This window comes from Elephas maximus, chromosome 11 (genome assembly GCF_024166365.1).
Source record: "Elephas maximus indicus isolate mEleMax1 chromosome 11, mEleMax1 primary haplotype, whole genome shotgun sequence".
NCBI lineage: Eukaryota > Metazoa > Chordata > Mammalia > Proboscidea > Elephantidae > Elephas > Elephas maximus.
Window position 1 is genome coordinate 29,645,666 of NC_064829.1, and position 13,935 is coordinate 29,659,600.

General features: G+C 38.0%; 1 protein-coding gene across 2 annotated transcripts in view; it reads left to right on the plus strand.

The window, feature by feature from the left end:
* Window positions 1–13,935, plus strand: part of RIOK3 (RIO kinase 3) — a 31,014-nt gene that overhangs the window by 14,817 nt on the left and 2,262 nt on the right. Inside the window, exons 5-12 of one of the 2 annotated variants that reach the window (XM_049900714.1) lie at window positions 177–286; window positions 1,871–2,014; window positions 4,718–4,845; window positions 9,520–9,717; window positions 10,919–11,078; window positions 12,463–12,543; window positions 12,637–12,726; window positions 13,578–13,685. In XM_049900714.1, coding sequence (XP_049756671.1) covers window positions 177–286; window positions 1,871–2,014; window positions 4,718–4,845; window positions 9,520–9,717; window positions 10,919–11,078; window positions 12,463–12,543; window positions 12,637–12,726; window positions 13,578–13,685 — 1,019 coding nt within the window. The remainder of the gene's footprint in view (window positions 1–176; window positions 287–1,870; window positions 2,015–4,717; window positions 4,846–9,519; window positions 9,718–10,918; window positions 11,079–12,462; window positions 12,544–12,636; window positions 12,727–13,577; window positions 13,686–13,935) is intronic. The other variant, XM_049900715.1, reaches the window with a different exon arrangement.

Consider the following 13,935-nt stretch of genomic DNA (forward strand, 5'->3'; position numbering starts at 1 on the left):
GGCTGGGGGCATAGGAAGACTAATTTTCCAGTGAACCCTTTTGTACTAAATGTATCTTTGAATCTATCATTTGGTAATTTACTCTGTTAGATTCAAATGTCTTTTCAGACATTGTTGAATGTAGCAATACAGCCTTTGCTATTTTTATGTACTTGGCTTGTCTTAATCAACTTTAGTGAAACCAGTTCCTACTCCCAAAAAGGGTTTTATTGGAAAAGGAAAAGACATCACCACCAAACATGATGAAGTAGTGTGTGGGAGAAAGAATACAGCAAGAATGGAAAATGTAAGTTCCAGAAAGTATCTATATCTGAATTGAAAGTTTTGTTTGAATAAGTTAAAAGTATATGACTTTAAGTATGATATCTTAAATTTCTAAAAATATCCTTTTTTCCTTTCTAAAGATGTTTTAGATGACAATATAGCAACACCACAAAAACTCAGCTACTAATAAGAATATAAAGTACCACAATAAAGTTCTACAATAATCTTAAAAATAATTTGATTTACCTTGATTCTAAAATTAAGAAATAGTTCTTATGAAAGTAGTATATTTAATCTTCAGCATATTATTTTACATAAAATAGTATCACTAACCAAGGATACAGACAACAGTGGTGATCGGGGGATAGGATTGGGAGGGAGAATTACTTTTTACCACACAGGTAGTCCATGGGTTAAAAACATCCAACTCACTGACAGCTCCCACTTATGTACACACTGCCATAAAGCCTATTATATTAAAGGTTTGCATTAAATACAATGGTTCATAATAACAAACACATGCAGTGCTTTGTGACGTTCCTGAAAACATTGTGCAGTTTGGAAGTGTTTCTTAAATGTTTTATATGCATAGAAAGGTAAAATATGAACTATATATTAAGACAAACATTTGACTCATTGATGCTAAGTAAGAACCATACGTACCTGTTCTGACTTTCCTACAAATTCAACTTAAAGACAGACTTAGGAACGGGTCTCGTTTATAACTCAGGGACTGCCTGTATACTTTTTGAACCTTTTTGATTTTTTATCTCGGGTGTGAACTACCCCTACAGTATCAGGAAAAAAATGTACTTAAACAAAAAAGCATTCTTTCTATTACATATTGTGATTAAAATAAAGCATTGAGACTTTAGAACACACATGCTTGTTAAGGAAGCATATTACTAAATTATATCAGTTCTAGAAATATTCCAGATCTGACTCTAGAATAGCACTGTCCAATAGAACTCTTTGTGATAATGGAAATAGTCCATACTGATGCTGTTCATTATGATAGCCACTACCCACGTTTGGCTATAGAGCACTTGAAATATGGTAGGTGTAACTGAGGAACTGAATTTTTAATTTAATTTTAATTAAAAAAATATCCACATGTGGCTACCATTTGGACAGTGCAGCTGTAGAACATAATTGCATGGAGTGGGCATAGCTTGCTATACTAACACACTCCTCAAAAATAGTTAATTATGACATTGTACTTCTTTAGTCAGATTTGGCATAGCCTTCAAAATACAGTATTGTCCTTTGGCTGTTGTAAAAGCAAGGTACAAAGCATATGTTGAAAGACCTTTGTTTTCAGATGTAATTAGATTTTTTTTTGCCTAGAATAAGATTAATATGTTAAATTGTTCAATTTTATGTCCTATGGGAAAGCCCTTTTGGGGTTGCTATTTATTAGATGGTATTGTTCCCTTTTCTATTAGGGTTATAAGTGAGTTATTTTTCTCTGTAAGACCTCTGGTTCTGCTTTTGTAGCACAGTCATTTCTGGAATAAGAAACCTGTTCCAAGTAAAGACTGATCTTTTTTGTTTATTCTGTCCTCATCTTGAAGTATTCAGATGATTCTTCCTTTTTTCTTGGCAGTTTGCACCCGAGTTTCAGGTAGGAGATGGAATTGGAATGGATTTAAAACTATCAAATCATGTGTTCAATGCTTTAAAACAACATGCTTACTCAGAAGAACGTCGAAGTGCACGCCTCCATGAGAAAAAAGAACATTCTACTGCAGTAAGTGTTCTTAAGTTTTGTTTGTTTTTTTAATGGAAAGATTTATATTAGAAAACTTATTGTTTTGAGGGGGAATCTCCATGTTTGATATCTGTTCATGTGATTGGCTTTCACATCAAAAATTAATATCCACATGGATTTACTATTTGATTTTTCAGTTTTAATATAACCGTTGCTAACCACTTATTCAAAACTAACATTTTAGTGGTCATAATTAATTTGGACTGTGTAGTTTTTATTGCAGCTGGATGTTTCAGGATTCTTTTAGTTCTTTTATCTGATTTTTCCTCAAGTAAGTTGATGTCAAGTGCTTTATCTTCAGTCTAACTAATTTTGACTTCCATTGCCTCAACTCTGCTACTGTGACTTTCCATTGAGTTGTCTAACGCTGAAATTTTATAGTTAATATTCTGAATTTCTGTTTGCTGTCTCTTTATGGATTCTTGCAACCTGTTAAATTTGTCATTATGCTCTTCTATAATCTTAAGTTCCTCTGTTGCTTTGTCTGTGTGCTCCTTGGCTTGTTCTGCGTTTTGCCTGATCTCCTTCCTGATCTCTCGAAGAGCTCTGTATATTAATAATCTTTTGTATTCTACCTCCGGTAATTCCAGGGAGTTCCATTCATCCAGAAGATTTCTTGATTCTTTGTTTTGGGAGCTTGCTGAAGCCATCATGGTCTGCTTCTTTATGTGATTTGATATTGACTGTTGTCTCTGAGCCATCAATAAGTTATTTCTTTATTTTATGTTTGCTTATTGTGTCCTAGCTTCTTGTTTTGTTTTGATATGCCCAAACAGGCTGCTCATGTGATCTAGTTTGATTATTGGTGACTTTGAAGCTCTAACGTCCTGACACCAGGGGGTTAGATCTGTTACTAGGTATAAGAACCCAGAAGTTTGTTTACTTTTCTTGTATGGATTCGGCTCAGGTGTCTGGTAGTTGGTTACCAAGTGTGTGGTGCAGGCTCTCATCTACACTCCTAGAACGGCAGGGGTGATTGGTGTAGGCACAGGTATCTGGCTGCAGTAGGGAGTCACATGCTGAGCAAGGCAGGGGGCTGATAGCAGCCCCTGAGGGAACTGTGTCCCTGTTCCCTAGAATGCATAGGTGGGTGGGCTTTGCAGCTGGACTGTGGTCATCCAGTGCTGTTGGCTGTAAGGACTGAGAGGCACCACTTATTCTTGGACCCCTGTCGTGGGTGGCTAGGTGGTACAGGTGGAGCCACCAGTCCTCAGGCCCCTGATGTGGGTAGGTGAGGATCCTGCTTAATAGGCAGAGCAGTGTCAAATCTCATGAACCTGCCATTCCACCATATAGGTGGTACAGTCGAAGTTAGGCTTCAGGTATATGCCCTGTTTTACTGTGCTACTGAGGGCCTACTCTGTTGAAATGGGCCCACACAGGCCTAGGCAGGGGTGAAAGGCATTCAAAGTCCATGGACCCCTTATGCCTATGTGTGGGTAAAGGAGCTGTTTTTGCCCCGAGTCCCCAGCTTAGGGGAGCCAGCAGATTATTTTTTTCGTGTTTGTTAATTCGTTTCCTCCCCCAGGCTGGGAGAATGGCGCAGGGCATGTGACAGGTCCTGTTTCTGACGCAGGGGATGCAGCAGTCTCTGAAGCTGGCCTGGGACCTGGTGCAGAGCGGGGGGGGGGGGTCAGGTAAATAGGGGGGAGGTTCTTCCTAAAGGGGAGTTTCTTGGTAGGTTAGAAGCATATACTTATATTTTGCTGACTGAGCACTGCTTTTCACTGGTTCCGGAGGCTTAAGCAGGCTCTGCCGTTTGGTCTCTCCTGATGTGGAAAACACAGCTTGAATGCCACGGCTTGCCTCACTGTGTGCACAGCTGACCAAGCCTTCGGGGTACTGGTTCCCACCAGGTCAGGTCTGGCAACTCCTCGCTGCTTCCCAACCGTCTCTCCCTCCCCCTGCCGCTCAGTCTGATTCCTCCACTTTGCCTTTGATATTCAGGGCTCTTAGATTGTCATATATAATCGATTCACTTGTATTTTTGGGCCTTTGTTGTAAGAGGGACCACAGAAAGTGCCTGACCACTCCACCATCTTGGCCCCACCTCCTGTTTCAGGATGCTTTTTAAAAAGAATCATTTCCTATTACATTACTGACATGTTTCTAATAACTTGGAAACCCTGGTGGCGTAGTGGTTAAGTGCTGTGGCTGCTAACCACAAGGTCAGCGGTTCAGATCCGACAGGTGCTCCTTGGAAACTCTGTGGGGCAGTTCTACTCTGCCCTGTAGGGTTGCTGTGAGTCAGAATCGACCTGACAGCACTGGGTTTGGTTTTTTTTTTTTTTTTTTTGGTTTTCTAATAACTTAATAGTCTGATGTTTTACAGTAATGATGATAATGTCTAATATCTAGAGAATAAATAATTTATTAACCCTTTAGAAAAACAAACTAATAATAAGTACATTAGGAGAACTATTTACACTTTGGGAGGAAAATAAGATTTTGACTGAGCTAGTTTTCTGACTTTCTGTGGTTCTTATATATTCACTTTCAAATATATTAGAGTTACAGTTTATGGAAATCAATTTATCTTGATAGCACTCTTGTAAGAGCCTTTTATATACACAACTAGGTAAGTTAAATAATAAAGGTAAAAAGAAACTAAAAATGTTGAAAATAGTTCAGAAACTGTTTTTTGATCAGTCATTTTCACTTACAGTGCATTATCTTTTACAGGAAAAAGCAGTTGATCCTAAAACACGTTTACTTATGTATAAAATGGTCAACTCTGGAATGCTGGAGACAATCACTGGCTGCATTAGCACAGGAAAAGAATCTGTGGTCTTTCATGCATATGGAGGGAGGTAAATGAGTAAAATAAAATACTATCTTGTGGACAAAAGCTTAGCCCCTTCTCCCCAGTACTAGTGGATTTACATAAAATCTAAGTTAGCACTGCATGGCACCCAGAGTAATTTTTAAAGTGTTATAGAAAACCTAGACAGTATAGGGCTGTATAAAGAAAAACACAGTCGACCTAATCTTACCCCAGAGATAAACCAGAGATACCCATTAATAATTTTGCATAGTGTCTTCTAGTCTTTTTTTCTGTGCAGATATTTTTTTACATTATTGGAGTCATACAACATAAGGTTTTGTTTCCTCTTTCAAATTTATATTTTGAGTTTAGAACCGCATATTAACATTTCTTTGAAAACAATGTTTAGAGAGCAATCGCATGAATATAACTGTTTATTTAACTTTTCCCTGTTGTGCATTTCTTACAAACATAAGGAAGAAAATTTCAGGGCTGCTAAAATTTCCAGTCCCAGGTTTTTTTTTGATTCCTTTCGGAATTAGTGTTCCTATACATATATACATACATACATACATACGCACGCGTGCACGCTTGCACACACACACACTTGTGTCCATATCTTGCAGTAACAATTTTTGTTCATCACAGTCAACTACAATGAAGCAAAGTGCATCTAAATAAAAAGGGCCTAACTGAGAGCCTGGAGCCCTGGTGGCACAGTGGTTAAGAGCTCAGCTGCTAACCGAAAGACTGGTAGTTCAAATCCACCAGGCGCTCCTTGGAAACCCTGTGGGGCAGTTCTGCTTTGTCCCATAGGGTTACTGTGAGTTGGAATCAACTTGATGGCAGTGGGTTTGGCTTTTGGTTTAACTGAGAGCCCAAAGAGCCCTCGTGGTGCAGTGGTTAAAAGTGCTCTGCTACTAACTGAAGGGTCTGTGGTTTGAACCCAGCAGCTATTCCACAGGAGAAAGATGTGACAGTCTGCTTCTGTAAAGCCTTGGGAACCCTATGGGGCAATTCTGCTCTGTCCTGTAGGGTTGCTATGAGTCGGAATCAACTCAATGGCAGTGGATTTAATTGAGAGCCCAGTTGCAATGAAAGATTATTTCTGCATCAGAGATACTGCAGCCTGCTGTTTATATTATATTATTGGAGAGAAGGATTTAAGGTATTAATGATGAAAGCTACCATATTTCCTTTGTACCAGATGTTAATCCACACAACAACCCTGGAAAGTATTATTGTTCCCATTTTATAGATCAGTAACCAAGACCTGAAGGACCTCCCTGGAGGTCGGCAGCTGATAAGTGGCAGAGCAGAGTTGAACTTGGGTTTGACCCAAAACCCATGCTGTTTCTGCCATGGGGCCCTTTGATACCTGGCTGATGGGAGGACATGCCGAGATCAGTAACTGATTTCCTCCTGCATAACTCTGATCCTCACTTTAAGAAGGACCACGTTTAAATAATGTTTACATTATTTAAGGAAATATCTTTTAAAAATCTTACCACATTCTGGATTTTACCCACTCACTTTTGTCCCAAGAGCTGAGATTACTAAAGAATAGTATGGGGAAGAGAAAAGTTTTAAAAAGTGGAATCTGTTTAGAAATGTATTTATACCAGTAAAATGAAATCACCTGGTTACTTACCATTGCTACAAACCAAAAAAGCTTACCACCTCAATTATTCCTTTACCTTAACATTGTTTAAAGGCAAAAATGTTTACAAAGAGATGGCAGAAGCTGTTCCAGTTTCTTTTAGGTTTAAAGGGTTTTTATTGGGTAATTAGGGGATTCAAATAATTATAGTCAAGTCCTTGCCTTTGGTGTTTTAACTCCTTAACCAGTCTCCTTATCTAAACAAGATATAAACTTATATATTGAATTATAATGTTAAGTTTCAAAATGAAGAGAATTAAAATTAAGATAAAGCTCTTAACATATGTGCTTAAATTTTTCAAGCTGAACCTCATCTAAAAATTGAACCTCACCTCATAGGATTATTGTAGGCATAAATGAGATCATATTTGATAATACCTGGTACATTAATCTTATCAAGCATTTATTTCTTCCTTACCGTAAGTTTTACCTCTTTCCAAGCCTCGGCTCATGGTTCCCCAAAACCAGGCAAATGTAACTTAATGGCACACGGTGGTAAATTAAAGTTTAAAGGACTAAAATGAAAAATAATCTATTAAAAAAAAATTTCGTCATACCTACCCTTGCCCCATAGATCTTTTCTCCAAAGATAACTGCTGTTAACATGTTTTAGGCTAGTCTTTCAGACATTTTTATGTATATCTTATTTTGTTTATATAAAAAGAGATTACACTGTATTCAAGATCTTAATTTTTTCACTTAATACGCCTTAAATCTTAATGTATTATTAGCTTGTACTACCCCATCCAAGCGTTGGCAAGTAGGCAATTGGATAAATGAGCCTGAAGTTCTGGTGAAGGTCATTCTTGGCATAGAAGTGTGGGAATTGTCAGTATAGCGATGGTAGTTAAAGCCACAGGGCTAAATGAACTTTCTGGAAGGGAAAGTAGTTAGAAAGAGAAAGGGGGGCTAGTCAGTGGGAGAATATGGTGTAAAGGAAGTAGTTTGATTCAGATTCTGCTCTCTGGAAATATAGTTCTTTTCTAGTTTAACATCCCTTCATATATTTAAAGGTAAATGTCTCTTCTTGTAAAAAGCAACATGTGCTAGAATTTTCAGGGAATAACATGTAAGTCAAAAAGCTTATGCCATAGCCAAGAGGAGAACATTATAGCAGGAACCATTATGGTCAATAAAAGATAATTGTGTAACAGAATACAGTTATGTGAGGCTGTATGCTGTAGGAGTAGAGAACAGAACAAGATGATAGCCAGGCACATTTCAGGGAAGATGTCATGATGAAGTTAGATCTCAACCTGGATTTTAAAAATAGGCCAAAGAAACCAATGCCGAGTGAAAAAAAGCTAGTTGCAGAATATGTACAGTATACCATCTATTAAGATTTTAAAAGTGATGTAGGAAATAATACATATGAATATTTATAGATGCTTATAGAAACCCTGGTGTCTTAGTGGTTAAGTGCTACAGCTGGTAACCAAAAGGTCGGCAGTTCAAATCCACCAGGCGCTTCTCGGAAACTCTGTGGGGCAGTTCTACTCTGTCCTATAGGGTTGCTATGAGTTAGAATCGATTTGATGGCAGTGGGTTTGGTTTTTGGTTATGTATGTACACTTATACATGTATCTTTTTAAATTGAAGAATTAGAAAGATACTATAAAACTCATGATAATTGGCTCTAGAGGAGTGGGGGGTGAGAATGAGACTCCCTGAGGTGGTATTCAAAGGAAACTTAGCCTTGTCTGTAATGTTTAATTCTTTAAAAAAGATAGACTCAGAATGGGAGGAGTAAAGTTTAAGCAATAAGGAGATTGGCATAGAAAGTATGTGTTTAGAAATAATAGGAAGTAAAGCTGTATAGGGAAACTAGAAATTACAGAAGGGGGCATTAAAAGCTAGACAGAGGGATATGTGATTTGCAAGGAAACAAGGAAGTTTTTAAAGGGAATGGCAGGACGAATCCCCTAAGTTGGACTGTATCCTGGACCTTCCAAGTAAAGAATCTTCTTTATGGTTTTTTCTAAAGAGCCTCATCCACTGTAAGCTTAAACTATTTCAATGACAAGGACCATATCACCTTAAAATCCAGCCTGTTCTCTCTATAATGTCTAAATTATTGGAAATTTCTCCCTTTTATAGTGTCTGTGTTTTGTCTCCCTGAAAATTGATTCGTGCATTCACCAGTATTTTGAGCAGCTACCATGTGCCGTTACTCTTCTAGGTATTGGAGATACAGCAATGAATGGTATAAGGGATGTCCCTGTTCTCCCATCCAAGGCAAGAAAAAATATCAGATAAATCTTCTTGAAGTGTGTCACTGATAGTCTAGTGTTCAAAAGCCCTTGGTAATTCCTCACTACCTTTGGGAGTACATCCAGGCTTCTCACTCAGGCATTCAGGGTTCTTCACACGTTTGGCCCCATGCTGTCCCTGCAGCTCCAACTTCTGTTGTTTTCTCTCTCAAGCCAAGTCTTAACTGTAGTGTTTGCTGTTAATCAGACATGTCCTATAGTTTCCCACCTCCACATATGTTAATACTGTGACTCCACTTGTTCAGATCCTACCCATTTTTCTGGTTGTTTCAGGTACCACCTGGGCCACGAAACCTGGCCTTAGCTTTCCAATCTGAAGTGAACTGTCCTGTTCATGAACTGTTTTTATTCTCTCCTGCCCCTGCAGGCATACTCACAGGGCAGGGACCTCTTTTCTCACCTGTATATCTGCTAGGATTGAAAGTTACAAAAAGCCACCCTGTTTTGTTGCTTTTATTGCATTTTGCACCTGAACCATCCCAGGTAGACCAGAGCCTATTACAAAGAGCATTTTGTCATCATTGTTCCTCAAGCTTGATTCCATAGTGATTAAGTGAAGAACATTGTATTATGGATTGTTGAAAAGTGGTTGACAATTTATTTGAAAGAAAATGTGTTTTTTAAAAACAAAACCCAAACCCAAGGTCTTATGAAGGTCCAAAAGCGTGCATATATAGATGTGGATTTCAGAGAAGGTAGATCTAGTATCATAGAATCTTTATTTTGAAATTGTTTTACTCATGAGCTGGCAACTCGTACTGACTGCATTTTTTTTTTCTCTTCCACTTAGCATGGAGGATGAAAAGGAAGATAGTAAAGTTGTACCTACAGAATGTGCCATCAAGGTATTTAAAACAACCCTTAATGAGTTTAAGAATCGTGACAAATATATTAAAGATGATTTCAGGTTTAAAGACCGCTTCAGTAAACTAAATCCACGTAAGATCATCCGCATGTGGGCAGAGAAAGAAATGCACAATCTCACAAGGTAAAGAAAATCACTGTGCCAGAAGTGGTCTTGGGTAGTGAGCTGTTTGTGTCAGGGCCTAGCCAGGCAGAAAACCTGTGTTTTCTTTTAAACTCATTTAAAGAAATAACAAAAGACCTTGAAATTCTGGTGTTAAATAAGGGTTTCTGTAAGAAACATATTTCCATGTATATAACCTGAATTCATACTTTTAGGGGGAAAAAAAAGTCTTTTTTTCCATTCCTCGATAAATGTTGAGGAAAACTAAGGCATTTCTGCCTAAGACATTTCTTCATATACCCAAATGCTATTTTTAAATTGTCTTCCTTAAGAAACAAAAACTCCAGCTTCCAATTAGGTTTAGTCTAAGTAATGATTTCCTTTGTTGTTTCAGAAAATGTTTACTGCATCTAGTGTTTGGTAATTTGGTGGGGATGGGATCTTAGGAGTCAAACTGCATTTTGCTTTAATTTATGAGGCTGTTTCTCAATATTCTAAGCAATTTATTTTTACCAAGGAGTTTGTTTTATCATCCAAGTAATTGAGTAATAATCCTTCCCGTTAACAAATTTTCCCATTAATCTGTTGAAAGCTTAATTTTAGCTTGTTCTTTTCTAAAGATAGTTGCTTTCTGTACTTATAAAACTTCTATGTAGAATTTCCTAAGAGGTCTTGCTGCCCTTCAGTCTGATTTCAACAGCTCTCCATAGCCTTCATTATAAAGTTCAGTGTCCTTTTGTGATATGGCGCCTGCCCCTCTATAGCTTCAACTCACATTGCCAGCCTCCTACTTAAGGATCCAGCTATACTGATTTATATATATTCCCAGAATGGGCTGTGCTCTTGAACACCTCCATGCATTTACACAAATTACTTCCTCTAACCAGTGTTTCCTCTCACTGTCTCAATCTGGCAAATTCCTGTTCTTGCACCTGTTCTTCTAATAATCCATCCTTGATGCTGTGTGCTCCCGTAGCCCCTCCCCACGCCTGTCAGTGCGTGCCTCACACTGTGCTCTAATCGCCTCCTTACCTGTCTGTCATTTCTGCCAGACCGTGGGCTCCTTAAGGGCAGAGGCTGTCTTCCTGTCTTTCTATTCCCACACCTCTAGGGTGGAGTATAGTGTGCTGGCTTATTGCAGGCCTTGCTTAGATATGTGTTGAATAAATGAAGGATTTTCCTTGTCTGATCTTTACATTCTTAATCATCTCTTTCTGTATAGAATGCAGAGAGCTGGAATTCCTTGTCCAACAGTTGTAATGCTCAAGAAACACATTTTAGTTATGTCTTTTATTGGCCATGATCAAGTTCCCGCTCCTAAATTAAAAGAAGTAAAGCTCAGTAATGAAGAAATGAAAGAAGCCTACTATCAAACTCTTCATGTAAGTTGTGCCTTTAAAAACTACGTATACCACCTTTTCAAAATATTTCTTCTAAACTTTAAAAAAAGATTTCCTAAAATAGTATCATTTCAAGGTGATACAACAAGGACAAAGTGAAGTTTGTGAAAGAATGTTAACACTGAAGCATTGTTTTTATATCAATTTATGAGTGTCTTGAGTTGTTTTTGAAAAATTTATGGACTAAGGGCACAAGTGAAAGCATTAGACGTAGAGGCATGAAGCTATTCTTCACAAAGCTTCGGTAAGGAAAATTTGGTGTCACACATCTGCCTGGTCGCTCTGTATGCCTTCTCGTGTGCTGTAGCTCTCACAGCAAAGGAAATACCTGGTATTATTGTTGGAAAATTAGATGGAAGCAGATTTGGTCTCGTAATAAAGTGATGATCAAAATTGAAAATGGCAGGGAGTGGGTTGCTCTATCCTCGCAGGTGGCGCTGGTGTTGGAAGGCACATGTCAGAAGGCTTGAGCAAGTTATTTCGCTTTCAGGACAGCAGCTGCATTCAACTTGAACTTCTAGCTTAAGAAAATGCTCCCAATACTGTCATTATTCTTTTTTGTTGTTTTAATCGAACAGTGGAGAAACTTAAGTACTTTCTACACAGTCTGTGTGGAGCTATCATGTCATGTAGCAGCTGATATGAATATGAAAATGTTATACAAATTAATTTTTTAAAATATAGCTAGAGAGGTGATCCACTAGGAAAAACAATGACCATAAATTTCAGTCCATTTTTCTGACTTCTTTGGGAGGTGAAATGGCTGGGAAAGAGATAAAGTAGTGAAGTACCTTCCCTGTTTGCTTCTGTTATGTCTGAGAAACAAATGTGTTAATGTTGATTTCTACTATACGGCTAGGGGTCACTATCATCAATAATGAACATATAATGCTATTTAACTTATAAGAATATCTCTTTCCCACTATGTCTAGCAGGAAGTACTTTTCCACCTTGGAATTGTATATATCCCATAGAGGTGTCGAAAGGACATTTGTCCTTTTGTGAAAGGATGTGGCTTACCTAGGTCTTCTGATTAGTGGCTCAACATTATAAGATCATTGACCAGAGACAGGGCTGCCATCTTACTTGTAGGAGAATCCAGCGTTTCCCGTAGCCTCCTGATCTTGCTGTCATGTGGGCAAGGGACCAGAGGCTGCAGACGCAGCTTGCTCTTCCCCTCCATTTCTCACTGCTCCCCTACCCTACCTTAAAAAAGCCCACTCCTAAACTGTGCAAGGTAAAAAGAGGAAATAAATTCTTTACTCTTGCTTTTATGGAAAATATTGATTGATATACACATTTTAGTTGTGTAGGTAAATTCTGAGTGTTCCTTCATTTCTTAAATCTTTGCGGTACCTCCTCACAGATGATGCAGCAGTTATATAACGAATGCACACTTGTCCATGCTGACCTCAGTGAGTATAACATGCTGTGGCATGGTGGAAAGGTGAGAACCATATGCTGTTAATGGTCAGATTCAATGACTTGAATGTAAATTATTGAATGTAAATAAATCAGTGTATACCCTGTACTTTAATAGGTCTGGTTGATTGATGTCAGTCAGTCTGTGGAACCAACCCACCCTCACGGCCTCGAGTTCTTGTTCCGTGACTGTAGGAATGTCTCACAGGTAGGCATGGCAACGAGCATGTCCTTTTCTGTGGGATGGAACAGGCCCAAATATTTTCTCACTCCCAAGATAAGGAAGGTAGATCATATTCTTAGAAATTGAAGGAAGGGATACTGGTTGCTTTCCAGATAAGGTTACGATCTTGAAATTGTATCAGATTTGTCAGATTTCATTTTCAGCAAGAATTTGATCCCATGCCTCACATTTAAGCTGTTGAATTAAATATTCAAGGGAATACGTTTTCTTTTTGGTTGCAGACATTTAAGCAAGTATACCCTTAATCCAATTTAATGCAAAGTGCTTAAATGAAAGGGGCACATAGTAAAGCTGCATACTTATTGCCATGAGTATGATCATTAAAAGGAGGATAATCTTAATGGGACAGGTGTCTGATCGCTTACTGAGGGAAGTTAAAACTCAGTAATCACACAGTTGGGTCAAGTTTACTTGCCATTTTTAAGGGAAATGAATTGTTAGCAATAGATTCAGATGGCATGGTTTTTCTAAATGACTGAATAACTTTATAAATTGAAAATCTTAACAGGATTTAGTGAATGTATAGGGTCTACACATTCAAAGCAGTGCCAGGCAATCATATATATACCAGTCATTTTTATAGCTGTGGAAGGTGCAGTACAACAGACTAAATCTAGAAGACAGAACTGGTGTGTAAGAAAGGACAAAAAAGCCAGTATGGGACATGCGTGAGCAGAGGTGAACTGGAAAAATTAATGGTCTAAAAATTCTGGAAGGAATTCAGTGGTGTCTTAGAAGTATTCTGTTCCCTATTTTTAATTTGTGAGACAACCTTGTTAGTATCTCTTACTGACTTTCTTGTATGTCTTTATTAGTTTTTCCAGAAGGGAGGAGTAAAGGAAGCCCTTAATGAACGAGAACTCTTCAATGCTGTTTCAGGCTTAAACATCTCAGCAGATAATGAAGTTGATTTCTTAGCTGAGGTAAGTATTGTACAGCCATTTTTACCTTCCTGGTCATGGGGAACTGGATAGAGTAGGTAACTAAAAACACAGAGTTCATTTTATCCTTTCTTCCCTTCAAAAATAAAATTAATGAGGTTTTTCTTTTCTTGAGATGTTGTTTTTGGTCCTTTCTAGGCTTAAATCTGAGGATAAACATATGGCAAAACACACTTCAAAAAGTTCAGTTTGGTTAAGATGGACAAGTACCACATTTCTAGTAAACTCTTAT